We start from the raw sequence: 27,669 nt of genomic DNA, 5'->3' as shown, positions 1-27,669 counted from the left end.
TGACAACCCTGTTTTTGCATTTTAATTAAAATTGTAAGATGGTCAAAATACAGAACAAAAACCATAAGGAGACTGTACAGCCTTATTTCATTTACTCTTAAAGCCACAGGAAGAAATAAGATCCCGGTGGCAGTCAAAAGAGGGTCAGGTGGTGAAAAACCCCATACATTTAAAATCCAGTTTCCCCCTCGATACCGCCAAGGGAGCCGTTACCATAGGCAGCAGTATGCGTTTGCGTAACCTTGCATGTTACTACAACTACAGCATGTCACACAGCTACTGGGAGACGTGGCTGCCACGGGGCAGAGTGTGGAGTGGAGAAGATCATTTTGCAGACAGAGGGCATCCTCTATGGTGCAGTTTACCAGAGGGAATGAGTAGGTGTAATGTCCCAAGGAACAAAATGAGCACGGTCATAAAGATGTCCGAACACTTGAAATGTGGCGGAAGGTGGAATTTCCAGGCCCAGATGAGAGTACACACAAGTCATAGGCTACTCTCCGCACGCCTGTTGCCTATGACAAAAACCGTGTTTATGTTCCTTTGGGAGGTGTCCATTTTAAGCAGCTTGGGTCCATAGACTTATTGCTGTTGGATCGCTTGGCTTCTTTAGCTGCCCATTCATCAATTAGGTCCTGTGAAAATGAATAGAGTACATTAGTGAACATATCTTGATAGTTATTCAACACAGTGAGGTTCTGGACAAATCGTTAACAGGGTTACTTACTACAGTGAGAATTCCAATTCCAAAGACCAGTGTAGCTGAAATGGAAGCATAGCGAACGTAGAGGATTTTTCCAGTTCTGCTATTTTGACCATAAATTTGAGATTTCCCTTTAAATAAACCTTATATTCTTACTCAGCCTGTGGTGCATTTCAGGTTTGCTCACTATGGCTATCGGCAGGCCATGGATAGTTTTACTCCGATTTTCCCAATTGCTCTAGATGTTTAATATGGACTTAGTTAGGTATTCTCAAAGTAAACTCTTGTTCTCCAGGACACATCATTATCTGTACACTGGCAGAGGAAATGTGGCATAATATTAGGACTACTGACTAGTTCTAAAAGCCCACAGTAGTGGTTATAGTGCCCGGATGAGGTCCTGCTATAACCAGTCAGACGCTGGGACTTTACCAGGGCACTCCTAGCTTCATGGCCATTATAGCAGTCTGTAGTAGATGTGATGCTTGGAGTGGCTCGGTAAGCTATGCTGGTCACTGCCCTATATCCTATATAAAAGTTACAACATATTGCCATCACAATAATTATTACGTATTATGACTGTAAATATTTAAGTTGAGGATCACACACTATATTTATTAAACAGGAGCAATTCCAGTCGACCTGTTACCAGGCACATTTTATTGGTGTCAACTGGAGAGTGCTCCGAGGAATTTGTCTGGGTTCTTTCATATGATTCTTAAAAGATGTGGTTTGAATAATTTGGGAGGGGGGGAGGGGGAGGAGGTGGAGGGATGGGGATGAATCCTTTGTTTCATTAACATTTTCAAAACCTTATTTATCTGTGCATTGCTCAACTGGGATTATAATTCAAATAGAACAGGATGTCCTCACTGCTCTGGTAAAAAAAAAAAGCAGCAAATTTACAGAGCAAACTTGCCCATCTCCAAGTAAAGCCGAATATGAGATCTAACCAATGGAAAACATCCCACTAAGAACAATTGGCCAATACGGCAGTAACTAAAAGGGCAGCAGTAAGCAATACACCTAGTAATCCTAAAACGAGGCAGAGTGCTCAATGTCATTACTGTGCCAGAGCACCTAATGTAATCAGGGACACACAGGGCAGATCTCTGGGATCAAATCTTCAATCCACTTGCGGGTAGAGCTTGGGCTTCATACAGAATATATGTGAATCGTGATTTTGAGATCAATGAATAAAGTTATGAAAAGGTGCTTACAATTCCAAAACTGTCAAGTTTATTAGCGTAGGATCTATCAGTGAATGCAATACTAGCATTACAAGTCATGATAATCAAATGTCAAGTATTCTTGTTTCACGATCTCAGAAGTTGGTTCTGAAAAGGTCACACGTATGGGAGCAATAGCAAGTCATTCTAATAGGAGGCTATGATGTTGCCCAGGGAGCACACAGATCCCTGAGGATGTCAGAGCACTGGAAACTGAAAGTCATGTAGCAAATACTTGCTTTTTCCATTTTACAGACTCCTTCTGGTGTGTGAGCTCCAAACAAACATGTCATAACCAGAGCACTCCTTCAGCACCCAAATTACTATTTTTACAGTTTACAAAAGAGCCCTGATTTACAGTATGCTTAATGTTTTGTTTCAATACTAATGCTGCTCTTTTGCTGGCGGTGGTTATTTAATAGGTGTGATAATGAACATAATAGATAAATTAATATATATGCTACATGGTTTTAAAGTACCACTGTCATCAAATGATTTTAAAGGGACACTATAGTCACCAGAAAAACTACAGCTTAATGAGTGTATAGCATGTCCCTGCAGGCTTTTTGATGTAAGCACTACATTTTCAGAGAAAAGGCTATGTTTACATTGACTCTGGAGGTGTCCCTCGGGAGCAGTCACTCAGACGGACACTAGAGATACTTTTTGGGTCACTGCTGCACTGAAGTTCAGTGTCTCCACGTTCTGCATGGAGACACTGAACTTTCCCCTTAGAGATGCACTGATTCAATACATCACTATGAGGAGATGCCGATTTGCCAGGGCATGTTTTGTTCCTGACCCTATAGTGTCACTTTGATATCTTAATATAATTTTTGTTGAAATAGATTTTTAAAAAAACAAAAAAAAACGTTTTTTCTATTAAAATAATTGAACAAATCCCTTTCCTGCCTTTCCCACAGCAATCTTTATGCACCTTCACTCATGAGTTTTCTGACTCCATACTCACCATTTTGTAACCTTAGTTGCTTAGTTACAGAAAATGGCAAAATTCCCCCAATATACACAATTGTACATGCAGAATATGTTAGCGCTTTACAAATGCCACTAATAAATAAAATAATATGCCATAAATTACTGCTTTCTATTTAGGTAAAAAAAGCTCTGTAATTCGCACACTTCCCCAAATACAAGAAAATCAGTTTAAAGCTGTGGTTGTGAAAAAAAAAAAAAAGAGAGAGAGATGGGTCCATCCTCTTCCCCCACTTGGTGGCACTATTACTCTAAAAATAAACACACATCTCATCTGCACAACATTTAGAGGAAAAGACAAACAAAATTCACAGTGGAATTATTTAACCCTGTATCAACTTATTTCCAACACAAACAAAGTGCAAGAAATCCCACCCACTTACAGAAAATGTCATCCTCAACAGGAATCTTTAACTTGAGACCTGTTTCAAGCAAACTGAGGCTGGTCTGATAATGTCAATTTTGGGATGTGAGACACCCAACACAATATGTACAGCCATAACATCGAAATGAGCACTGTACTCTGGGGCAGAAAGAGGGAAAGAATGGCATCTGGTGGCACAGTTACCTGTCTCTTTAACACAAGGTGCTTCCCTTTCCAGTATTTCAGCATCTGAAGAGCCTGCAGCGTGCTAACAATATCAACTGGATTCACTGCTGTCTCCTGGCTTATCTCTGAAACACAAAGCAGAGAGTCAATTCATTGAACTCGCATTTTCCTTTATAGAAAAAAAATTTTTTTTTTAATAAATAAATCACAATATCTGATGGAATTTACGAATACCACATTTCTATAAAGGCTATAAAAAGCCTGAAAATACACAATATCGTTTTATGCCTGATGACAATAGAGTTATCTATGTATAAATACGACAAATCAACTACCCACAACTGCTCACTGCGATATCAGCTCACATCTCGCATCTGTGCATTGCCCAAGGGAACCCACTCTGCAACAGCACAGAAAGCAAGCCATTAGGGAAGTGGGGACAGGGAGTTCAGTTATTAAACTGAAATAGGCAGGAGTCCTGAAATATACAGGATAAGTGGAAGAAGCAGCAGGGGTCAGCACTGGGCAAAGCCAGAAGATCTAAAATTGAACATGTTACCTTTTAGATCAAGAGACACAAGCAAAAGATAAGTAAGCATTACAAATATAATACAGGTCAGTATCTGAAGGCAAAAACAGGACAAACAAAACCGCAGTAACCCACACAAACCGCAAATACAAACTGATATGTGATGATGACCTGCAAGTTATCACAACTGTTCACAAGGTTATGCATGGAGATTTGGTGAAATTAAATTGTACTTTATTTTAGTAAGAATTTGTGCAATTCAATAGACTTTAAAAAGGGGGTAGATTAATTTCTAACAAAGCAGAAAACACAATGTTACAGTAACGCCACTAACAGGATCGTAATCACGTGTGAAATGTATCCAATCCTGGTATAACATTACATTACATTACGAAATAACATTGCATGCTCACCTTTGATTGAAATCTCCTTGCCTTGGAAGGTATGAAGGTAGCGCAGGAGAACCTCCTTCCAGTAACTGCGGTAGCTAATGAGCCCAAGGTCAGAGAGAGGACGCTCTGGAGAACCAACTTTCTCCTCAACCTTTGAAAGCAAGTAACCTTGGAGAAGACAAAATGTTTCACATTGGATCAGCCGATCAGAATTATTTCAATGTTAAATTGGTGATTCCTGTAAGACAGGGGTTCTCAACCCAGTACTCAGGACCCCCTACCAGTCCAGGATTTGGGGATTACCTGGGTGTGTCTAAGGTGTTTAGAAAAAGGGGGGAAAAAACGCCTTAGACACACCCAGGTAATCCCTAAACCCTGGACTGGTAAGGGGTCCTTGAGGACAAGGTTGAGAACCCCTGCTGTAAGAGCTCAACTTGTACTGGAGCCTATTTCAGCACACACTAACTTAGTGAAAGCTTTACCGTGTTACAGCATGGACAAGATTTATACTAATTAGCCTCAGACTGTTCAGCACACACGCTGACTTAACACTTCTTTCACAGACCTCTCCCCCTTCCTACCACACAGCAGCAGGTTTGGGAAGGCTACACTCTTATCCACTGGAAGTATATTAACATTTTATGGTGCAATTTGTTTTTTTGGCTATAGATGCTGAAAATTTTAAAGAATGGTTAATTCTGTAGCAGCCACATGCACTCATTAGGATGGGATTTGGAACATCTTCAAAGTAAACAAAATGATAAAGAGTTTAAAGCTTTGTCAACCTCAAATCTATCGAGAGATGAAACAAAATGTATAAACAAAACAAATGTTAGCCATGCATTATCCCAGACCCCAGTGTTTGCTTGTATGTTTTTATATATGGAAAGACATTTGTGTCTTAAAATTCAGGCTGTGAGCTGAAAGCAAACTTTGCATAGGTGTCACATAAAACAGTTTAACTTTACTTCTGCAAGCGAGTTTACAGAAACGGACTTTAATTTACACTACAGAAGGAACAGAGAAAATGTGTCATTTACAACGAGTCCTTTTGGTTAAATCCTTTAAGGTTAATCAACAAATTCATTACATTCATTTAAAACAGTGGTTATTAATTTTTTTTTATTCAATCCAAATTTTGGAGAATTAGCTAAACATGCAACTACTAACTTTTTTTGCACAACCACCACCAATCTTAACAGTATCAACGGGTCTGCACTGCAAAGGCAGGCATTTAAATAATTTAATGTAAACAGTAGCCTGAAGGGTGAATTAGATTTCTGCTCCTACCAAAAGGAACCCACTAAAATGACATGGAGACGTTAAAAATATGTGAGTTACTGGAACACTCCAGGCTACCAATAAAAAAAATTTAATGCTTAAAAACTCAATCCAGATTACTTTACCGGAGTATATTACAGACACCCATTATAGCCTGTGTAAAGTGTGAATTCACAATGCAGCCAAAACACGGCATTTCCATCAACCAATCAATTATCAGCACAAGCAAGCACCGGCTGCCTCCAGTAAATAAGGGTCCCCCACCCTTAATTACTGGAGGCAGCCGGTGCTTGCTTGTGCTGATAATTGATTGGGGGGAGAAGGGGGGGAGCCTTTGAAATTGCCCTCTTGAGAATGTAAAAGATTTAGTTACATTTGCTAATATGACATGGTGGCAGCTATGCGGAGTAACTGGATATGCCACCTTTATTTCAATTTCTTTGAATAAACTATTTTGTATTCAAATCATTGGAGACTTATCTCCTTTAAATCTCCAAAGTTGTCGTCATCTCTACTATGTACTGCCAGCTTACCATGAGTCTTTACAGGGTTATTCTCACAAAGTGAGAATTGAAAGTAAATTTAAAATTCAAGGTAAAAGTAGCTAAATTGGAAATATTCTCTAAAGCTATGCTTCCAGTTGGGCTACTCGGGCCTTACATTGGAATTCACTTTGAATAACCGTATTAGTCTCAGTGTAGAAACGTATTGCTAAAAAAATGAACACCTCATTTATTGGGGCACCTCTCTAAAGTCTCTAAATATTAGTATTAGTAATATGAGAATTCTAGATAAGTGAACAGAGAATTATATGCAAAATAGAAAACACTTACTGAAGTCTATCAGCATCTTGCCGTAACCTTGTCTCATGTACTGTGGCATTGTCAGGATACAAGATACATTATAATTGAGAAAGGAATTTTTCTCCTAAAAAATGAAGATATGTCAGAATGAATGGTAGTTTGAGGAGAAAAGGACAGGAATAGAAAGAGCAAGTTTACACAATTTAAAGAAAGACTCAAAGCACCATAGCCACTACATACATACATACATACATGTATGTATGTATGTATGTATGTATGTATGTATGTATGTATGTATGTATGTATGTATGTATGTATGTATGTATGTATGTATGTATGTATGTATGTATGTATGTATGTATGTATGTATGTATGTATGTATGTATATATACACATATATATATATACATATATATATATACACACACATACATACATACATATACACACACACACACACTTTTTTTTAAAACAAATTTTGGCTCAGATCATGGCAAATTTATTTTTAAAAATACCCAGAAGGATGGACTAACCTAATACAACCAAGTTGAATTTGAGTCATGTTTACTTTCTAATAAATGATCAAATAAGAATTTAATTTCTGAATACATACAATAGGTGGAAAGTCACACTTCTGGATAAATCTGTAAAATATACAACACACACAATAGTGTAATACAGTTAATATAACTGAACAGTAGTGAATATGCAGATGTGGTACTCACAAACGCGGAGCCAATTATATGTGGCTCTCACTGGTAGCGCCTTGGGACATTTAATGGAAGGATGTCCCTCTCCTAACTGGATCGCTGGCCCCACTTGATCTCCAGATGGTTCCCAGCTCGGTAGGTATGCCCAGTTGTGTAGGGAAAAAGCAAAAGATTCCACTCTCCAATATTGGTTATGAGAAAATGGCATAAATAGCCAAAATATTTATTAAACTAAAATTACAACAAAAAGGTAACGTTTTCCATTAAAAACAAAACGATAAAAAGTAAATTCAGCTATAGCTGCTGAATAAAAAACAGCCCAATGGCTAGTGTGATGTCCGAAACGCGTAAGTCCGAAATGGCTAGTGTGAAGTCCGGAAAAAAATAGGAAAAGAAGAGATGCAATTTATATATAACTTTAATACCCTTGCACCCCACGGGTTAAACTCAAATTTTGAGGTTTGTCACTTTTTTTAGATGCATGAAATATAAGATGTTTCCTACTGCATGCTGTCACCTCTTTGTTCTTAATATAAGAGTGGAGATTCTGCTTACATATAAGTGTGCCTATAAGCTGATTTTATTGCCCTTTCTATTTGTCAGTAAGAAGTTTTATATGTCACTCTCAATTTTGCTTTTTAATATGTTTTTTAATAATTTTAGATATTATTCCAATTATTTATGGGCCTTGGAGTACTTATATACTATGTATGTATATGTTTACAAAATGTCCCCTTTATATTTCCAGCACTCCTTAAAGTTTTTAGTAAGTATTTATTGATGCTTAATAAGAGACTAAAAAGAATGTTTAGGCTTTATGCCCCAGAAAGGGACTGGCTCTTTGGTAAATCATTCCTTGGCAAATCGCATGAGGAACCCGGAAATGTCGGAAAGGATGGAGTGGAACGCAATTATGCGTTCCAAACAAAAGAAACATCGAACCCGGAAGTGAATTGGAACGCATGGTGCGTTCCACAGCGGAATCCGCCGAAACCCGGAAGTGAAAAGCCTGCACATAAGAAAAAGCCGCCAGGAAGAACATCGAACTTTTATACTGATTGACAAAGCCCCAGAAAGGGGCGAAACGCGTTTCGGACTTCACACTAGCCATTGGGCTGTTTTTTATTCAGCAGCTATAGCTGAATTTACTTTTTATCGTTTTGTTTTTAATGGAAAACGTTACCTTTTTGTTGTAATTTTAGTTTAATAAATATTTTGGCTATTTATGCCATTTTCTCATAACCAATATTGGAGAGTGGAATCTTTTGCTTTTTCCCTACACAACTGGGCATACCTACCGAGCTGGGAACCATCTGGAGATCAAGTGGTCAAGTGGGGCCAGCGATCCAGTTAGGAGAGGGACATCCTTCCATTAAATGTCCCAAGGCGCTACCAGTGAGAGCCACATATAATTGGCTCCGCGTTTGTGAGTACCACATCTGCATATTCACTACTGTTCAGTTATATTAACTGTATTACACTATTGTGTGTGTTGTATATTTTACAGATTTATCCAGAAGTGTGACTTTCCACCTATTGTATGTATTCATTTATGTTATTTTGAGTGGTGTGAGGGGTTTCCCTCTCAGGTGGTCTGTAGCTACCACACCTGTTCACATTGGTTATATTGTATACACCTTTTATTAAGAATTTAATTTCTGCCTGCTTTATTCTCCAAATTTTCTAATCTGCGGTGAACAAGATTTCCAACTGCCTCTGCAGAATCACTGTAATTTATCACACATTTGACAATCACTTCACTAATGTCTGTCTAGCTTCCAGGCACTTATTGTGGTGTATTTGGTAGTAAAAATACAGGGATAAAATAAATTAAGACAGCCAAACAGGCAATAATATTTGCTATAAAAAGGTGTGTAACCCAAACATACCATCCATAGCATAACGCTTTTTATTAGCTTTGTAATACACAAATACAAAATAAACCCCGCTCCCCCCACCCCCCTCTAAATTATAAGATACCAACAATTGTACATTTCTTTGAGATTTAAAGTAGACTTATGTTCCTGGCAATAAGGATGATTAGACAGAGGAAGGTTATAGAAAAAAAAAGAAAAAAAAATGCCCACTGTAAACGTACCTTGGAAAAGTAGCCTATAAGATGGCAGCCAGTGTTGTCTGCCTCCGTCATGACGTAGAAGAGGAAAGGCTCCACGTCATAGTAGAGTGTTTTGTGGTCTAAGAAAAGCTTTGCTAGAAGGCACAGGTTTTGGCAGTAAATCTGAAAGCAGCAGACACAAAGAACACAATCTCAGAATTTAAGTACTTCTCTAGGTAACAGTACTCCAGGGAAAGGGGCTTGTTTAAAGGGTATCCTGTAAGTAGGCTATGGAGCTTACAATCTTACCTTGTTTTTCTTTCCATCCACTTCAAATACAGAAATGGATGCCTTACGATAGATTTCATCCCCCGGTGGGTGTTTCCATACACATTTGGCCTGAAGGGAGAAATTTGTGCTTAAGACTTACGGCAATTTTGGCACTAAATGGAATAAAACAGGAATGGCTTGATATTTTGTATAACCAACTATCCATGGAGAATAATGAGACACAGCTTACAATAACTTCCTTTGGACATGAACGTTAAATTGCAGCCAAACCAGAACTCATACTGTTATCCATTCTGCCAGACTATAAAGTGTGTTTAACTGGGTAATAAATAAGTAAAAATTAAAATAAAATCTTAAAACACCATCTCTGAATATTCTAACTCACCATGTGCCTTCGCAGTATGGTTTGGCTCTTCATGTATTTGAGACAGAATTCACACATGTATAGTCGCCCCAAACGAGCATATTCCTCAGGATACGGAGAGTGGTACCACGTGTCAAGCTCATAGCGGCCAAAAATGATTGTTTTTATCATGTTGCTTCCTTCTGTGATTTGGCCTTGCAGGCGCAGTTTCTCCTGCAGAGAAGCAGACAGTCATGTTTAGAATTCTGTTCTACTCAGCACAGATTTAAATGCAGTCTGATAATTCACCTATTCAGACAAGCCTACCACCTTCCCCACCTAAAAGATAATACAGATTCCTAAAGCTACCAAGTTACTCCTCTATCCGCACCATTACTTTCACATCCTACTGAAACTTGTCTATCACATAAAAAAAAAAAAAAATTCCTCTTCCATTAAACCCATTGCAGTCTGTCCTTATCACGATCTCCTAGACAATAAGCTTGCAAGAGAAGGAATTGCTATTCTTTTACAGAAATATGTAGCCACGAATGTTACACCTTATGTAATGTTTGTTAAAAGGAAAACTTGAAACACAAAGTTATAATTCAGTCCTGTTGCACCTTCCTGGCTGTCAGACAGCCAACAAGTGTTTCTTCTAGCTAGCTTTGCTCCCTTGAGTTAAGCAGAAGCAGCAGGTGCTTGCCCATAGCCTGTCTGCCTTGCAAAGACTACTCTGTGAGCTGTAATACAGCTAATTGAGAAGTCTGACTGGACAGCTGCACACGTGCGACATAGGTATGACATTCATTCTGGATGAAATGCCTTTGACTGGTCATTCCTCAGGCACGCCATCAGCTGAGCACTCTGTGGAAGATTCAGAGCTGCATAGTGCAGGGGAGCTTTAGGGCTGCAGCGGAGCTAGTTCCTATACCTTGAGATCACATTTTTCTTATGATTAATGGTGTACGTCTTAGAATTTAGATTCTCATTTTTAAAACCGTTCAGAGAATGTTCCAGTCTCTTCATTGAGTGCACAGTCCACCCACACAAGTGAAAATTTGACTACAGCACGGTGCAGGCATTTCTCCCAGTAAAAACATTTATTCAATGTCAAACAGATGACTTTGGTCATTATACACATGGACTGGTCTGGATTAGTGGTGCCAAGTTCTGCAATCACCAAAAATCTTGCCTAATTAGCAATGAATTGTCAAATTAACCCCTTAAGGACACACAACGTGTGACATGTCATGATTCCCTTTTATTCCAGAAGTTTGGTCCTTGGGGGGTTAAGCTAAGCATTACATATGTTTGCTCACTACATACCAGGTCTTCTGAGGCTCTGGCTTGAGCCCTCCTGAACAGTTCCAGGTCATATTCACTTGTCAAGTTCTCTAGAAGTGGCTCCCTTGTATTTCCATAGGTTTGTCTATGTTCCTACGAGAAAGAAAGCAACAAACAATTAATGATGCAAATGAGCATTTGTTACTACCGAAACTCAGGCTTTGCTGCAGATATGTAAACCTTTACAAACAAAGCACTCAAGAATTATCATCTCAAAGTGAAACATAGGGTGGTGCTGAATGCAGAAAGTGACGAATCCTCTAAGACAGGCCTGCACAACCTGCGGCCCCCCAGATATTTTGAACTATAACTCCCATGATCCTATGGATATCAGCCATGACTCCCTGGCTATCTTTCATTATTTATAAAAAAACAAAAAACAAAACACAGTTTTGAAGTGTTGGCAGTTTTATTAAATTAATCATGGGTGTTGGCTTTTTTATTCAAAGAATCATGGGCATTGTAGTTCAAAGACATCTGGGGGACTGCAGGTTATGCAGGCCTGCTTCAAGAGGAGGGTTTAAGGTTTCACTTTAAAATTCGTATTATTATTGTCATTTATTTAGCGCCAACAGATTCCGTAGCGCTTCACAATATTATAAGAGGGGGGGATGACTAACAAAATGTTAATGACACAATACATTATTACACCGTGTATGAGTATTTCCAAAGCTTTATTACTCTGGCTGTGTACTGATCATGCAACTAAGAAGATTCAGTGAACTAGTTTAAAAACCATAATAACCCCAGAAAAAGATATAAGCTGTAGGAATTAGCATTACAGAATCACTGTATCAAACACAAAGCATGACATATAGCACAAATGAATAAAGTTCCATCATTCCATGCATGCAATTTCATTCACATAATTCACAGTATAACAGAGAAAAGTGATTTTGTACTTTAACATAGGTATTCTTTGTACGAAACTCACAGCGAGATAAAATAGAGCAGTCACCACTGCACACTTATATAACAGAGATAAAACTGGTTTTGCAAAAGGCAGGTATATTAACGGATACAGCAAGAAGCATGGAAAAGTATAGCAGCTTTAAATGAGTATTTTGAACATCTATGGCTGATATTGTAATCATAAAGTAGGAAATTCAGCAATAAGCTAAATATCGGACTCTGGATCACTAAAATGCATTGCATACAATGTGTTGCAAAGCCGATTTTTTTACTTTTAATTCTTGAGACTTTATATTTTTAGGTTTTTGGCAATTTAAACATTTAATAAAACTGGTTGTGCTAAAAGTAGTTTTAATATTTAAACACAGAACCTATAAGTATTCACCGCTACCTAACTTTCCTTATTCCCTTCAGTGGGACTGAATACATACATGTAAAGAGTTCTTAAACACGGTGGCATAAAATGAGTTTTTGGGAGCATAGACTAACTTCTATAATGTAACACATACACTCCCTCTTCCACTTTTGCATTAAGGTTAGGGCGTAAAATGTACATTTTAGTGATCCTTTTTACATCTTTTGTTGAGCATACCATATACTTCTCTTTCTGCTCTTTTGTCAAACCAGAGTTCCTCTTCTTTCTGAGTTCAGTGACTTTCTCTTTGTACCTCAGCTGTCGTTCTGTGGGTGCCTGGAAAATACAAACCATCCTCTAGTTTCATGCGCGTCTCACATGGTCCTGTCTGGTTTGTTTACCTCCTATCAGAATCCTACAGCCTTGGGTTCTATTGTAGAGATTCTCTACTTGACAAAACATTTAGATCCCTTGAACTACAGCCCTGAAGCTCAAAATAAATAAAACTGTGTATTTAAAGAGGAGATTCCATTCTCTGATATTTACAGTACCTAAATTATTCATTCCAATTAACACTATGATGTGTCTGCACTATGATGCTCAGAGAATTCGAATACAAATGGGCATTTGCCCTGAAAGTGCTGTACTAGAATATGCCCGCTCTGACATTCCTTTCAAAGCACAGTAGGTGAGAATGAGCCCTCACAGCATTATAGTAAATAATCTGTCATAAGCAGTAAATAAAGATACATTTTTTTATTTATTTTTAAATAATTTGAAATCGATATGGCCTTCAACTTTTTTTTGCACATGACAAAAAAGTAGTATTTTAATCCAATTGGGGTCAATTTTTGGGGAATTCATTACTTCAACAGAAAAAGAGGATGTTCTTTTTGCGCTACGTCTTCTTCAGACCTATCTTGTATTTTATAATTTGTATTTAACAATCACAAAGTGCTTATCAGATGCAGATTTGGATAAAAGAGAATTGGCCAAAACTATTTGAGTAGGACTACTAGAATAGGGCTATATATCGCCTGGTTCACAGAAATGAGAGAGCCACTTTAAAGGACAAAGCCTCTAATGTGATTCCTGCCACAAACGTCACCTACCTGGTGTCTTGTGGCATGCCTGTTATTTTCATCCTGCCTGTGGGAAAGCATCCTGTCTTCCACCTGTTTGTCACGGCTCTGTGCTCTTACCTGAAATTCAACACAATTCGGTATATGTAAGCCATCGAGAAGGGGGTGTGGTAACCTAAGTGAGGGAGATGTGAACTAATAGGATGCAAGCCTTTTCAGCATGTATGCCGAGATAAAACAAACAAACATAGGATTACCTTGCACTCATCAGCAGACAGGTTATGGTACAGGGGGCAGCCGGAAATTGAGAAGTGCCGCTCGTGCTTCCCAGTTAGGTGGCCTATTGATCGGATGACATTAAAATAATAATCAGTTCATGGGATCAAAAAAACACAATATTTTAGAATCGCAAGCAGCAAATTTTTTATTATTATTTTATTATTTATATAGTGCCAGCAAATTTCCATAGCACTGTACGAGTAGTTGCAAGTTTGACAGAAGAACCGCTGACCATAGAAGTCTGCTTTGTATAGCATCTAAAAAAGGTATGAGTGAAGCCTTCACCTAAACACAGAATTTCTACCTTTAACCAGCACATGGGTAACACCAAGAGCACTAGGGATGCTGACAAGCCCAAACCTTTTGTAGAATGGAAAAGTGAAAACTGAACTCAAATAAAACCAGTGTGAAAGGCTGTCAGCAAAGGGAAAGAAAACACAAAATAAAACTGCTCTCCAAAAGGTTTACGCAATCTGCACACCGCAGGAAAGTATAGGTTTACCTAATGAGTTGCAGCCAGGGGTAGGACACTTCATGTTGAAATTGTAGCTTTCATGGAAGCGCCTACGTTTTGGCCGGTGAGAGAGATCACTTCCAGAATCCTTGAGAGACATATCCTTAGCTATGCTTTCGTCATGAGAAACATTGGGACTGGAAATATCAATGTCAGATTCTGATGATGGGGCGTTTCCAGTCGGGGTGCGAGGTGGCGACTCATCGTGATCACCTGGGTTCTTAGCATCTGCAAAGGAGAAAAAAAAAAAAAAACAAGACTGTTTTGCCATGTTATCTTTTGCGCTTGGCACACATAGAGAGATCTACTCTACTGGGTCACAGCTAAACAGACAGCCAGCGTGCATCTACTATGACGAGAGAGAGAGCGCGTCCGCCAGCATTTGAAGCTCGGCTGCACCCCCGTACCTCTGTCACAAAAGTCCACCGCCTGCTCTGTTTCTGATCCCGATGAGCGGGTCTGTCGGAGCGGGTATTTTTTCGGACTCACAGGGGTGGGCTGCTGCTGGCTGCGGGTCACCCTCCGAGTGGAGTAGGCCGGCTCCTCTGCACCAAACGATTGCAGATTGCCTACTGGGCTGGAATCTGGTTTAATACAAACCACAGTTTCACTCGCCGACGCAGCCAAAACTTATGTGGCCTACCATCAAAGCAGCTGAAGTACTTAGCGGTCACATTGTAAGTGTAAAATGCCACTCTATGCTAATGGCTCAATCTACCTTCTAGCAACGATACTTGAAAACATAATACTGCTGTGAAATACCCCATTACAAAGCTTCCTATTGGCGGTTTAAATTACAGTATAGAGAGGAAAGCTTCAGCAAGGAGAAGGCAGGGAACAGTGCAAAGAAGGTTAAAATAAGCAGTTGGAGTAGCAATGTTTTAATAGGAAAATGGTGCACTTTAATATGCAAACTTCTTAAGCACAGCTGTAATGTTTATTACTTAAGTAATGTCAACCTTAACTAGGACTATATAAAACTATTTTTAAAGCAGCACTGTCATTTTGCTTATGAATCCATATTTTGGCCCTCTATTCCCCATGGTTTTTATTTATTTATTTTATCTTTACCTTCATTTTGGTTTTATATGTTTTAAAAAAAAAAAAAAAGCACTACTTTTTCCATGTATAGAGCATGATCTTGGGCAAGCTTCGGCAACAGGCAGAGCTTTAGCAAGAGCCTAACCATTCGTCATTACTTGACATTAAGATACAAAGGCATAAGGATCGTGGTGCTTTAAAGGAACATTCCAATATTAGGTATAAATGTATTCCTTTTAAGGGTGGAGTGCTGATTATTGTGTTTAGATTACTCAAAGCCACAATGATGTCCATTTATGATGTCCATGTAATGCTTTGTGGTTCAGCCTACAGTTTATCAGTAGTGAATTATAGAACAACTCTAAACAAGATTTCACAGGAAAGAGGCAAAATCTATCAATTCTCCTGACTTCAGTAAAAGACCATACCTCAGTAGACAATTGGCTGTATTTTATACACAAGTTTATGCTTTATGTTTAATTCATAGTTTGTTTTCTCTTGATAAACCAGACAAACACAGTTTTGGGTCTAACAAAAGCAATAAAGTACATTAGCCCACTACCATAGGGTTTATACCACTCTAAAGATTTTGGAGAACTGTGGATATGCTAGAATCTATTTCACTGTAAAACATTGGGTAGGTATCTAAATAAAATAATGAAAACATTAAGGGTTACTCCAACCAAAAAACAGTGTTTTCATAAAGTCTAATCCAATGTTGGTCTGTCTCCACATATTCAAAATAAATAAAGCAGCTAAAATTCACCTCGATTCACTGCCCAAAGCAAAGTTCTCCATGCAGCCCAATCCTCCATGGCTGTAAAACGCCTAGTTTCAAATTAGCCACCCGAAACTCGTGTTCAACGCTGGCTAATGACTTCAATGACCTATCCAGAGGTGGACTTACACTTCTGGCCGCATAGGGATTAAACTATGTATGTGCAACAGTAATAGCAAAATGCTGCATATTGAGTCTTCAGGCACTATGACCACTTCAAATCAGTTAAGTGGTTATGGTGCTTTGGGTAACTCTTTAATCCAATAAATAGCACAGGTCTTTCACCTTTACAATCTGTGTTCCAAACAACCTTCAGGAATGCATCTAACATAGTATGGAGATAAACAGTCTCTCGGTTTCAACGGGAAGAGCTGGAAAACGTATATCAAGAGGTTCGTGGCTCTCCACTGACCAATTCTCAACCATAGCAACAACAAGAAGCACTGAAGTGCACGTCTAGAAGCCCCTGTAAAGTTACATTCACTCTTGCAAGTGCTGCGCATTCTCACATTTATGCTTGTCCAATAAAAATAAAATGACAATAGGTCAATGCTCATAAGCACTAGCTACAGGATGTCTTATGTAACTATAGATGTAAAAAAAAAAAAAAAGGCACCTACACTGAAAGCTATTGGATGATAACACTGGCTGACACACCTTAAAATGTCCTTTGTTTCTAAATACTGCACTGCAAATGCAGCAGATACTGAGAGCCTGATTCAATTGAGGGACATTCAGAACACAGAGTCTTGCTTTTAGTAAAGTACATTTTAATGCGTAAACCCCCAAAGTAAATCCACCCTGGAGCATTCCTTTAATCTGCAGAGTGCGTACATTGTTTGGATCGTTTCTGCAGGCAAGGAAAGGTGAAAAAATAATAAAGAATAAAAGCACAGCAATATTCCTTTTTTTTCCCCCTTTTAATCAAAATGCTGACTGAGAATTTAAAAGAAATAATAAAAAAAAAAAAAGTAAAAAAATCTTAAAAATAAATAAAATAGGTTGCTAGAAAAGTATTCACTGAGAACTAGGGTTATTTTTGACAGTTGCAGGAGAGAAGTCATGGGGGTGGGAGGGGGAATTGAAAATCCGCTAACAGTTTAAATGATATGCTTTCCTGGTGCAGCCCTGGAGAAGTCTTGGAGGCGAGCATCAGATGTGGGAGTATGAACAACAGCTCTGTATTCAGGTAAGTGACTGAGGGGTTTTTAACCCCTTCAGCCCCGCGGGAGGGTGGGGCACTGTAGGATTCTATGGTTCCTGGCACTAGCGAATCCCTTTAGTATTTTTGAAGTCCTATGCCACTAGCAAGTCCTTAAAGAGAAATTTTAGTGCCAGGAAAACAGCTGTTTTCCTGGCACTATAGGTCCCTATAGTGCCCACCTTCCTCCCTTAAAAACCTCTTCTGTCACTTACCTGGGTCCAGCATCTATGTCCCTCGGCGCTGGCTGGGGTCAGCTTTCACTCCTCCCCCGCCACCAGGGAAGACCTAATACATTTGCGCGTCAATGCCCGTGCTCACATTAGAATTGCCCCATAGGAAAGCATTATGCGATGTCCTTATGCATAGCGTGAGGACGTCCAGCGTCAGTTAGATAGCCACTAGAGGAGGAGTTAACCCATAAAGGTAATTGTTGCAGTTAATTTAACAAAAAAATTAAATAATTACCTTTCCAAGGTTAAGGGTGATAGGACACTGCACCCAGACCACTTAAATGAGCAGAAGTGGTCTGGATGCCTATTGTGACCCTTAAAAAGTTACTTACCACTGCAAGTCGCAGCATCCTCACTAGGGAAAAATGTTCACTCACCAACAGTGAGCAGAAAATGTAAGCCCTGCTTTATACTAATGATAAATAAGACGATCGGACAGTTATTTACTAAATAAAGACTATATATCACTTTATTGATCTCAGTGTCAGTTAAATGGATATATTGCCTCAAATGAAAACAGGATGCTATCTGACATTACCCAAACTGTCATGTTTAGGTGTAATGTCTGTCAGACAAGAATTAGTCATCTTAAGAGGAGATATCTAAAGAGCGGTCAAGCTTTACTTTTGTGATGTGGGTTGCAGAGTATAAACTATAAACAGGTCTTCTGGTTACTGATTCTGTCATCCTGGTGCTCAGGCCTGCCCTCTAGTCACTCCCATGGTGCCAAGAGTGCAAGCATAGGGCACCGTGGGATATTCCTTTTCTGTAAATTTCCCTGACGATTAACTCACGTTATAAACTGCATTACATGTGCTTGATCCTAGTAACCTTCTAGATGGCATCAGACATCACAAGTTGGGGAATTAATTTTTTAAACACACTACCTTGATAACGTATTAAACAGGTGGAAAATTCCATACTACAACTTCCCCATTAAAAACTCAAATCAGTTTCACTTTCTGTTTTAAGAGGCCCTGCTACATCTGCTTTTGATAATCCCACAACTTACAAATCACTGCTGTATTGCAGAGACAATTAAAGTAAAACCACTATCAGAGATAGCAATAAATAAGCAATATTCTTCACAATTTATCACGCTTGCCTATAATTTACAGTCAATTCCTCATTACTCATCAAATTAAAAAACAGTAAAGTGTACAAGGAAAAGTTCATAAATGTCCAAGTATCATACCGTTCTACAATGGCTGGGAATTTAAAGGAACACAATAGGCACCTAGACCACTTCATCTCATTGAAGTTGTCTGGGTGCAGTGACCCTGTCCTCTTAATTCTGCATTGTTAATTATTGCATTTCATTACAGGACTATGAAGGAGGAGGAGGAACAGGAGCAGGAGACAGAGCCACTTTACAGCCATAAAGAAGGATTTCCCCAAACATTGGGAGATAAAAGACCGTTTTTCAATTTTCTTAGTGTTAAAAGGACCAGGGCTGTTTTTACATTTCTGCGGTATTTGTGTTTAGCTGTAATTTTCCTCTTACTCATTTACTTTAGCCACACATCATATACAGTTTTTCTCGCCATTAAATGGTCTAACGATACCATTATTTTCATCATATCATAATTTACGAGAAAAAAATTATAAAATATGAATTTTTTTTTTTTAAACACTTTTTCTAAGTTTGACTGCCAAAATCTGTTCGCCTTCTACAACCGCAAAAAAACACCCGTGCTAAATAGTTTCTAAATTGTGTCAGAGTTTAGAAATGCCCAATGTTAACATGTTCTTAGCTTTGTTTTGCAAGTTATAGGGTGATAAGTACAAGTAGGACATTGCCGTTTCAAAATATATATTTTTTAAATTTATCAATAGTGACATTGTAACACGGTTATCTGACAAATCTCTGAATCGCACCTCACATGTACATATATATATATATATATATATATATATATATATATATATATATATATATATATATATATATATATATATATATATATATATTTTTTTTTTTTTTAAGTAGACAACCCAGGGTATTCAATATGTGGTATGTCCAGTCTTTTTTAGTCACAAACACTGGCCAAAGTTAGCATTTATATATGTTTGTGTGTTAAAAATGCAAAATCATTATGAACGCTAACTTTGGCAAGTGTTTGTGACTAAGTGGCTACTAAAAAAGGCTGGACATACCCCATTTGCAAATGGTATGCCACCATGCGGGTAATTCTCATTCCTGGGCTACCATACGCTCTCCAAAGCAACATAACTAATCTGGCAAATTTAAATGTGAAAAACTGGAAAAATCAAGCCTTATATTTGACCCTCTTACTTTCAAAAACACTATAAAACCACACGGGGGTACCGTTATACTCAAGAGACTTCGCTGAACACAAATAGTGTTTCAAAACAGTAAAACGTGGGGGGCGGAGTCTGACCGCCATGCCAAGCGGACGCACGGGGTCTGAGCTCCTGGCGGGTGAGAGAAACAGAGGGCACTAGTGGCGACTATACAGCCCAAATACACCCCAAAGTGTGATACCCACGTTGGGGGCGCACTGAGGTCTCAGGGGATACCCTTTGGGAGCCTGTCGGGGCATACTAAGCGACGGACAACCCGAGGCCTGCAGGAGCGGGAGCCGGAGAGAGGCGGCCGCTCTATCCGACACCGCATACACCAGCAACCACAGCTAACCTCCTAACCCCCCCCCCTGGACCGGTGGGGGTCATCCCGGTCCCCGCACGACAAGCGGACGAACGCTGACAGCAAGCGAGCTGAACCACATAAATAAATAGAAGAAGCGAGAGGCAGTCGGAGCGCATCCAAGATGGCCGCCCGACAACAGCCACTGAGAGAGACCAAGTGCAGCGGTCAGAAGCCTACCTCCCTAGAGGCCCTCGACCGACTCTGCTCGGCTTTCTATAAAATGATGAGCAGTCAAGGTATGCCCCACCGTCAAGCGGCCCAGACTGTAGCCTCGTGGATCCGCCCGACGACCCGCCGAAGCTACTATGATGTCCCACAGCAGATATTTCAGGCGGGCGTCAAACGGAGCAAACACGGACAAACACACAGGCGGGAAGCAGACCGCACCAACCCGGGCAGAAGGGCACAAACTATAGGGAAGACCAACAAGCGACATCACTCACCTCCCGGTGGCCTGAAACGAGTAGCAGGTGGACCAACCCGACCAGCCCACAAAACACAGACAGCAGGGGAGAAAAAAGCCGTGCAGCTGCGACACCCTGCAGGCCTAAACGGTCAACTTACAGACCTCAACCGACCACCAACAGGCCGACTCTCAATCCGGCAGGAAGAACCTCCAGACCGACCAGAACGGGTCACGCAGAGACTAAACGCAGGAATCGGCTGAGTACAGATAAGGGGCCATCAAGCTGCATCTACCTGAGCATGGGACACAGAGTTTAGCGGCTGCTAACTCTATCTTACGAGACTCTTGAAAGCCAGCTGGATGATGCACTTAAAATAGTTATTATACTTATATGTTTTATCCGTAGCCCATAGACTGCATGTTGAGTCTAATTATGCGTAGAAAAGTACAGCTTTCAGTGTGTGCTATACTCTCAGATGCCTTGTTAATTTTACTTGCATTTTTTTTTTTTTTCTTCACTTTATTTACGTTAATGCACTCTTGCTGATATACCACCTAACAGTTAGGTTCCACGAGATATGTCTAATCCTTTAGGCAATCAGATCTGATAGATACACTTTTTTTCTTTTCAAAAAGAAAATGTGCGCTTATCCATAGAGCTTCAATTTACCTATCAGAGGTTTATATTGTACCAGCATAAGTTAAACCACTTCAAGTTAAGTGACTGTTCCTACCTTATGTCCACTCTGACATAGCCAACCTGCCAAGCATCACTTAATCTATTTTATCTATTACCACTATGCTACGAGCGGCTCACAACTTGTACCCTGGTATTTGTCTCTGGTTAACAGTCCGACTAAATAAGCATAACCCAGTCTAATACAAGATTGTTCTATAACATTGTCAGACTTACTTTTATGTACCTCTAGTTTACTGAATTGACAATTTGCATGTCCTAACGGTTTTCTTGTTTATATATTGCCTTAAAACGAATAAGCTTGTGTCTTTAAAGAAAAAAAAAAATGTGCACTGTTTCGATGCCATAACTATACGATAACTGTGATATGTTTAGACTTACAAATGCTGTTGTGGCGTGGTAAGCTGTCTTGTACCTTTCATGCACGCAAAAATAAAGAATTTAAAAAAAAAAACAGTAAAACGTATCACAACAATGATTTCATCAGTGAAAATGCTGTTTGTGAAAAATGCAAAAAACTTTCACAGACTATCATCGCTGTGATATGTTTTACTGTTTTAAAAAACACTAATATTTGTGTTCAGCGAAGTCTCCCAAATAAAAAGTACCCTCCCATGTACAGGTTTTGTGGTGTCTTGGAAAGTTACAGGGTTAAATATAGTGCCAGCAAATTAAATTCTCTGGACTTTTGGCCTCGGTTGTCGGACAGGTCCCTGAAATTGCAATCAATAAAATTAATTATCTAAAAACATTACATAAATATGCACATAGAATTTAAATATATATGCATATTTAAATAGAGAATAGAGGACTAAATATTGATTTGGGTTTCCTGTCCCACTACCAACACTTTACATGAACACTCCCCCACATTATCTTACTGTTCTGCCATATGTATCAACACTTTAAAACACATTCCAATAGGTTTATTCTATCAATATACAAAGTACTAGGTGCAGACCTATGCGCTCCCATACTCTTATGCATGTATGCTTAGATACGTAACTGTGCATTTATATTTGAGTATATGAGTTCATGTGCATGTATGTATATGTATTTATGCGTATATATATACACACACACACACATATTTTTGTGTGCGCGCGCATGTATAAAGTGTACCATCTTCTGCAATGTCTGCTTGTTGTTTTTCTTCTCTCCCCCCTCACTCTAATCTTCAGAAAAGATATTTATGACCCTCTGCAAGAATGTTGTCTATTTTCTATTAAACCTGTGTCTTATCTGCACTCATGTCGTTTTAACACCTGTATCACAACTCAACTTTGAATTTTATGTGTTGTCTTGCTCAGAAATGTTTTAGACTTGAGAAAAGGACGTTCTCCCGAAAGCTTGTAATTAAATTTTGTTAGTCCAATAAAAAAAAAGGTATTACAAGTTACGAATTTTATCTTTTTTTTTTTACATATATATTTGAAGTCTACGTGTATATTTATGAAATTATGTAATTCTGTATATGGAGATATATAATTTTTTTTATTTAATAAAAAAATTTTTTTATTTATTTTACAGATGCAGGGAGACTGCCTGTCAGTTTAGGTAGTCCCCCTGCAGGCAACACTATGGAAGCCTATTGCGGCCATGTGCAGAGCGATCACATGACCCGCAGTGACCTAATTTGCAGAGAGGGAAATGTCTGGGCTGTCAGACCGTACCCCCAGACCGGGAGCAGCACCGATCGCTGGTGGGGGAACAGCAGCAATCAGGTAAGTAATATGTTTGCCTTAACCCCTTAAGGACCAAACTTCTGGAATAAAAGGGAATCATGACATGTCAGACACGTCATGTGTCCTTAAGGGGTTAAGGACTGTTTTTGTCGGACGTACCTAGAAAATTCGCGGTCGTTAAGGACACAAAGGTGGTTATGTATATATACTGTATATATAAAAAACCAAATTGTCACATTTCCAAGTTTGCGCCAGTTTTGTGCTCATGCACCATTTTCTTATCGATTTTTATATAGCGCTAGCAAATTCCATAGCGCGGTACGAGTATCGATAAAACGGTTTACTCCATCCTTGACACATTTTACCTTTTTTTCTGTAATAATCCCATTTACTTCTCTTTCAGATTCTTTCTGCTGATAATTTACCAATTGATTACATTCAGAAACTAATACAAATGAATATTACTACTGAAAACAAACATGCATTCGTAAATTGAAGGTTTTTGCTTTTATTTCTTAAAAATAAAAACGAAGATTGTTAATTGTTGGGAGGTGCACTTGTGCACCTTTAACATATTGCCAGCAACATATTTGTGAGCAAAAAGTACCAAAAATTAAATAGGCAAATAAAATTGCGGGTGAGGAACAGTAAGGAACAATTTGGTGCCAGAAAGATTGCCTAGAAAAGTGGACAGAAAAAACTTTTTGCCCATAACCCCATTTGTCTGCTGACCAGACTTCTAAAATTGTAATATACCTGTCTAGCCCCAGTGTATACCTACTCTATATTATGCCTTAAAATGCACAGATATGCAGGGTCCCCATACAGAAACAATTGACATTACATGGGACAAATTGGAAAGAAGTTTTAGAGAATATATTCCAATCCACTCCTTGCAATGTGATGGGAATATTACTGTAAAGGTAATACCTCACCCCCACCCTATACACATAATACATGGATTAGTAGCTAATGAAGCTGACTAGGCAGTATCTCCCAACAAAAGCAGAGTAAGACAGAATAGCTTAAAGTGGAGGAAAGGAAACAGCTGTTTTCTGTAGGCGATAAAATCCTGCCAATTTAGGAACTAGACAGAATTAGCAATAGCTGCTGCGTTAATTAAAATTAATTGCTGTGTGCATGTACAAAGTGATGGCAAAGAAAGAAAGAAAGAGAGAGAAAAAAGTGTGTTTGCAATGCTAATTCACTAATGAGCAACACACATAAGCATTTCAACTTCGTATATGCAATGCCTTTTCAACCACTGGGAATATACAATCATATCCAATGCAAACCTGAGCAGCCTAAATCAAAACTACTAAGTATACAGAAGTTGCTGGTATCAACTCATGTTTTTTCTTGAGATAATTAGCATCGCATGTCACTTTGTTGTACAAAAACAAAATACTGCATTTTAACACCAAACCTTCTCAGCATCCTGTCATGGTGTTGCAATCTTTAAAGGTATTATTTTTACATAAATTGTCTTTATGTAATCAGTATACTTCTCACCACTGTTTTACTGTAAGCTTTGATGACAGAGCACAATTTTCACACTAGCAATAAGAGCACTGGTTGAAGTTACACTAACAGCAAGAATATTTTTAGAGACAATTACATATTTTGTCCTGTGACTGCCATCGGAATCTGACCATAGACGTTCTAAATACGACTGAACAAACAATTAGCTGACCAGTGCTTATTGCCCCAAAGCCTCTAGCGAGAAAACACATCAGCACTCACCTTGAGAGCTTTGACTTAGTCTGGCTGTGGATCGAGTGATGCGTGCTGGGCCCCGGGAGTTACCGTCACTTTCTGAGCTGTCTGTATGCTCCATGTCTGTAGAGAAATCGGAATCTTCTGTCCCATCCGAACCACTTTCAGCATTCCTCTATGGTGCAACAAACTGGCATTAGGATTTACAGTTATACATTCTGCTCATTCAGATGGAACCTAACTCAGAAATAGGACACCATCAACACAACCACTCATTCCTAAATACATACCCACACACTTCCACTTCTTGATTGACAATAGAGAGAGAATAGGCCCAACCAGGCATAACTGCAAGCCACGTGACACTCCTTTTTAGAAATGGATGTAACACTGCAAAGGCAGCTAAACTGGATACCTCATAGCATCATTGTCACCGTGAAAAAAAAACTGAATACTCAAGGTGACAAGTGTGCTTCTACTGTAGCAGCAAGGGAAAAGATGAAATACTTAGCTGAACCATTTCACAGCGGACACCACTAACTTATTATTGGCTTAATCTGCCAGCAGACAGATTCAAAAAACAAATCAATAGAAAATTCCACAGGATCCCCCCCCCATAGAGCTATTACACAGGTGCTCAAAAAAAAGTGTTGAGTCTTTGAAATCAGCGCATGTTGTAAAAGTCTTTTCCCCTATTCTGCGGACGCACTCTTTTTTTTTGATACTCTAGAGAGATCGAATTTATTTACAGAGTGCTAAAAAGGATGTCTACAAATGTCTTATGGAAAATATTTCTTCCATGATAAGTCAAAAATATTCATGGAAAAAAAAACAACAAAAAAACATCAGAATATCAGAGCCACAATGTGAATTGCAATCCAAACCTCAACTTTGTTGTTAGGCTCGTCAAAGACTATTTTAGTATTTCATGTTACTGACTGTACAGATGTACTACACCGAACTGCCTCCCATCGGTGCACAAGAGAACGCGTCAGCATTAGGACGAGGACCAGAGGAGAGGCAGTCTGACGGATGCCTGGGGACACTATTTCAGTGTTAATCCATGCGAAAATGTTTTAACACTGGAGGGTAAACCACTGCATTGAGATGAAGTAGTTATGGTGTCAGAAGTGTTCTCTTTTATGCTGAAGTGTTTTTGATAAACTGTTTATATGTTAACAAGACCAAGCCACAACACCAGTTCCCCTCCATTGAAATGATTTACATTTTTTAAGTATTTATTAGATATACCCTCAAAGAACACATGCAATGTTTTTTCCTGCATGTTTTCTTTGGGCACATATAAAATACCAGCTGTGGTTTGTAGCCTTTTCAAGCTCCCCCTTCCCTCACAACAGACTGAAATTCTGTGCTAGAGAATACACCAATAAGAGGCTTCTCATTAAGAAGCCTCTGTGTTCGAACCATGAGTGCTCTATCATAGCTTTCCTATGCTTCTCAGTCAGCTTTAGTACAGCTTTTATTTAGCTCTGCAGAGCTAACAGAAGCGGAAGAACACTTCCCTCAGTTGTCTGTCTGAAATCTGGGGATGTGTTTCTGCAAAGCTTTATAATGGTGCCGCTTTCTACTTAAAGTAACACTTTTGTAAACCGTCAAATATGACAGACTCCAGACAAATAGCAAGCTGGAGTGCTTTATATGTCTGTAGTGTTTTTTTGTTTTTTTTAATTAGAGAATCGATTTTCATCAGCGCCATCACACATAGCATGATGACACCTGCAGGCATATTGTCAGTGAGCTAGAATGTCATAAAGAGCTTGTTGCTCCTGTTTCATGTAAAGCACAAGAATGGAGGATGGCAGAAATAAAAAGGGAATCATGACATGTCACACATGTCATGTGTCCTTAAGGGGTTAAAGAACCTCTGTTGAATCCAAATAACACAAAACACCAACAACTTTATAAAAAGATACGCATGTCAATCTTTTCTCAGAAAAAGTTGAAAAAAAAATGTAACTCATCTCAGGCAAACATCTCTGACAAATCTATGGTATTCCTGTCCTAGTGCACGAAAAGCACAACCAACCAAGAAAAAGGACTAAATGTGTTAATTTACATTAAATGCAGAATTAGATTGAAGTAGGACTACACATTCCATGATGCTCAGAGATTCTTATAGGTGGCAAAGCATCATGGGAGTTGTAGTCCCCTAACTTAAAATGCATGAACTCCAACCGCTGACAGTGTTATTTGTTTTGACTACACCCCCCACACGGCTCAGCCCTGACCAATCATCAGCCTGGAAACTTGGAGAGCCAATCACAAACCACGGAGGCGCGGCAGCCTGGTAAACATCACGAGCTCGGCGGCCAATCGAAGCAAAGCTTGCCACAGGGGGCGTGGCCAGAACACCATTGGCGCCTCCGATTATCAATGAACAGCACGCCAAGCGCGAGCCCTGAGTGACATTCCATGTGACCTATCCGCGCCGGCGTCAACACCGAGCCGACCAATCAGCGCGCAGTACGGCCAGAAACCAGCCAATCAGAAAATAGAGCCAACTAACCGACACCAGGCCTTGTTTTGCCTGCGCTTCCCCCATTCGCAGACCGCTGACGCAGCTCGCCCTGGCCGTCTCTGCAGCCGGTAGTCCCGCCGTCCACCCGGAGTCGCGGAGGGGGGCGTGCGACGCGGCCCAGGCCCCGAACGGAGCGGGCTCTCCCGTCAGCGCAGCTCTCCGCCCCTCTCCCCGTGTCTCTCACCTTCCTCCTGGGCATCGCTCGGGGCTCCGCTCCGTCCTCTCAGCTCCCACCCTGGAGGCCCGGCTTGGCTGCGGCGCGGGTTCCGTCCGGCGCGCGTCTCCGGGTAACGGGCCAGTCGCGCGCAGGCGTGGACCCGCCCACCTCTCGCT

At 39.6% G+C, this 27,669-nt stretch overlaps 1 protein-coding gene across 5 annotated transcripts; it reads right to left on the bottom strand.

The window, feature by feature from the left end:
• Positions 1-27,669, bottom strand: KAT7 (lysine acetyltransferase 7). 5 transcript variants are annotated; one of them, XM_063459268.1, is made up of 15 exons: positions 27,521-27,669; positions 24,825-24,972; positions 14,777-14,953; positions 14,358-14,597; positions 13,834-13,916; positions 13,607-13,696; positions 12,732-12,830; positions 11,210-11,320; positions 9,923-10,114; positions 9,556-9,645; positions 9,289-9,429; positions 6,511-6,604; positions 4,418-4,564; positions 3,494-3,600; positions 1-635 (listed from the first exon to the last, which is right to left on the bottom strand). In XM_063459268.1, the coding sequence occupies exons 1-15, from the start codon at positions 27,533-27,535 to the stop codon at positions 534-536; spliced, it is 1,836 nt and encodes a 611-aa protein (XP_063315338.1). In that variant the 5' UTR covers positions 27,536-27,669; the 3' UTR covers positions 1-533. The 5 variants fall into 5 exon arrangements, with proteins under 5 accessions (XP_063315338.1, XP_063315337.1, XP_063315341.1 ...); XM_063459267.1 differs by lacking the exon at positions 27,521-27,669 and adding an exon at positions 27,325-27,455; XM_063459271.1 differs by lacking the exon at positions 14,777-14,953 and having other exon boundaries at positions 27,521-27,668.

Source organism: Pelobates fuscus, chromosome 6 (assembly GCF_036172605.1).
Source record: "Pelobates fuscus isolate aPelFus1 chromosome 6, aPelFus1.pri, whole genome shotgun sequence".
NCBI classification, from domain to species: domain Eukaryota; kingdom Metazoa; phylum Chordata; class Amphibia; order Anura; family Pelobatidae; genus Pelobates; species Pelobates fuscus.
Note: the sequence above shows the minus strand (reverse complement) of the source record. Positions and strands in the feature narration are given on the sequence as shown.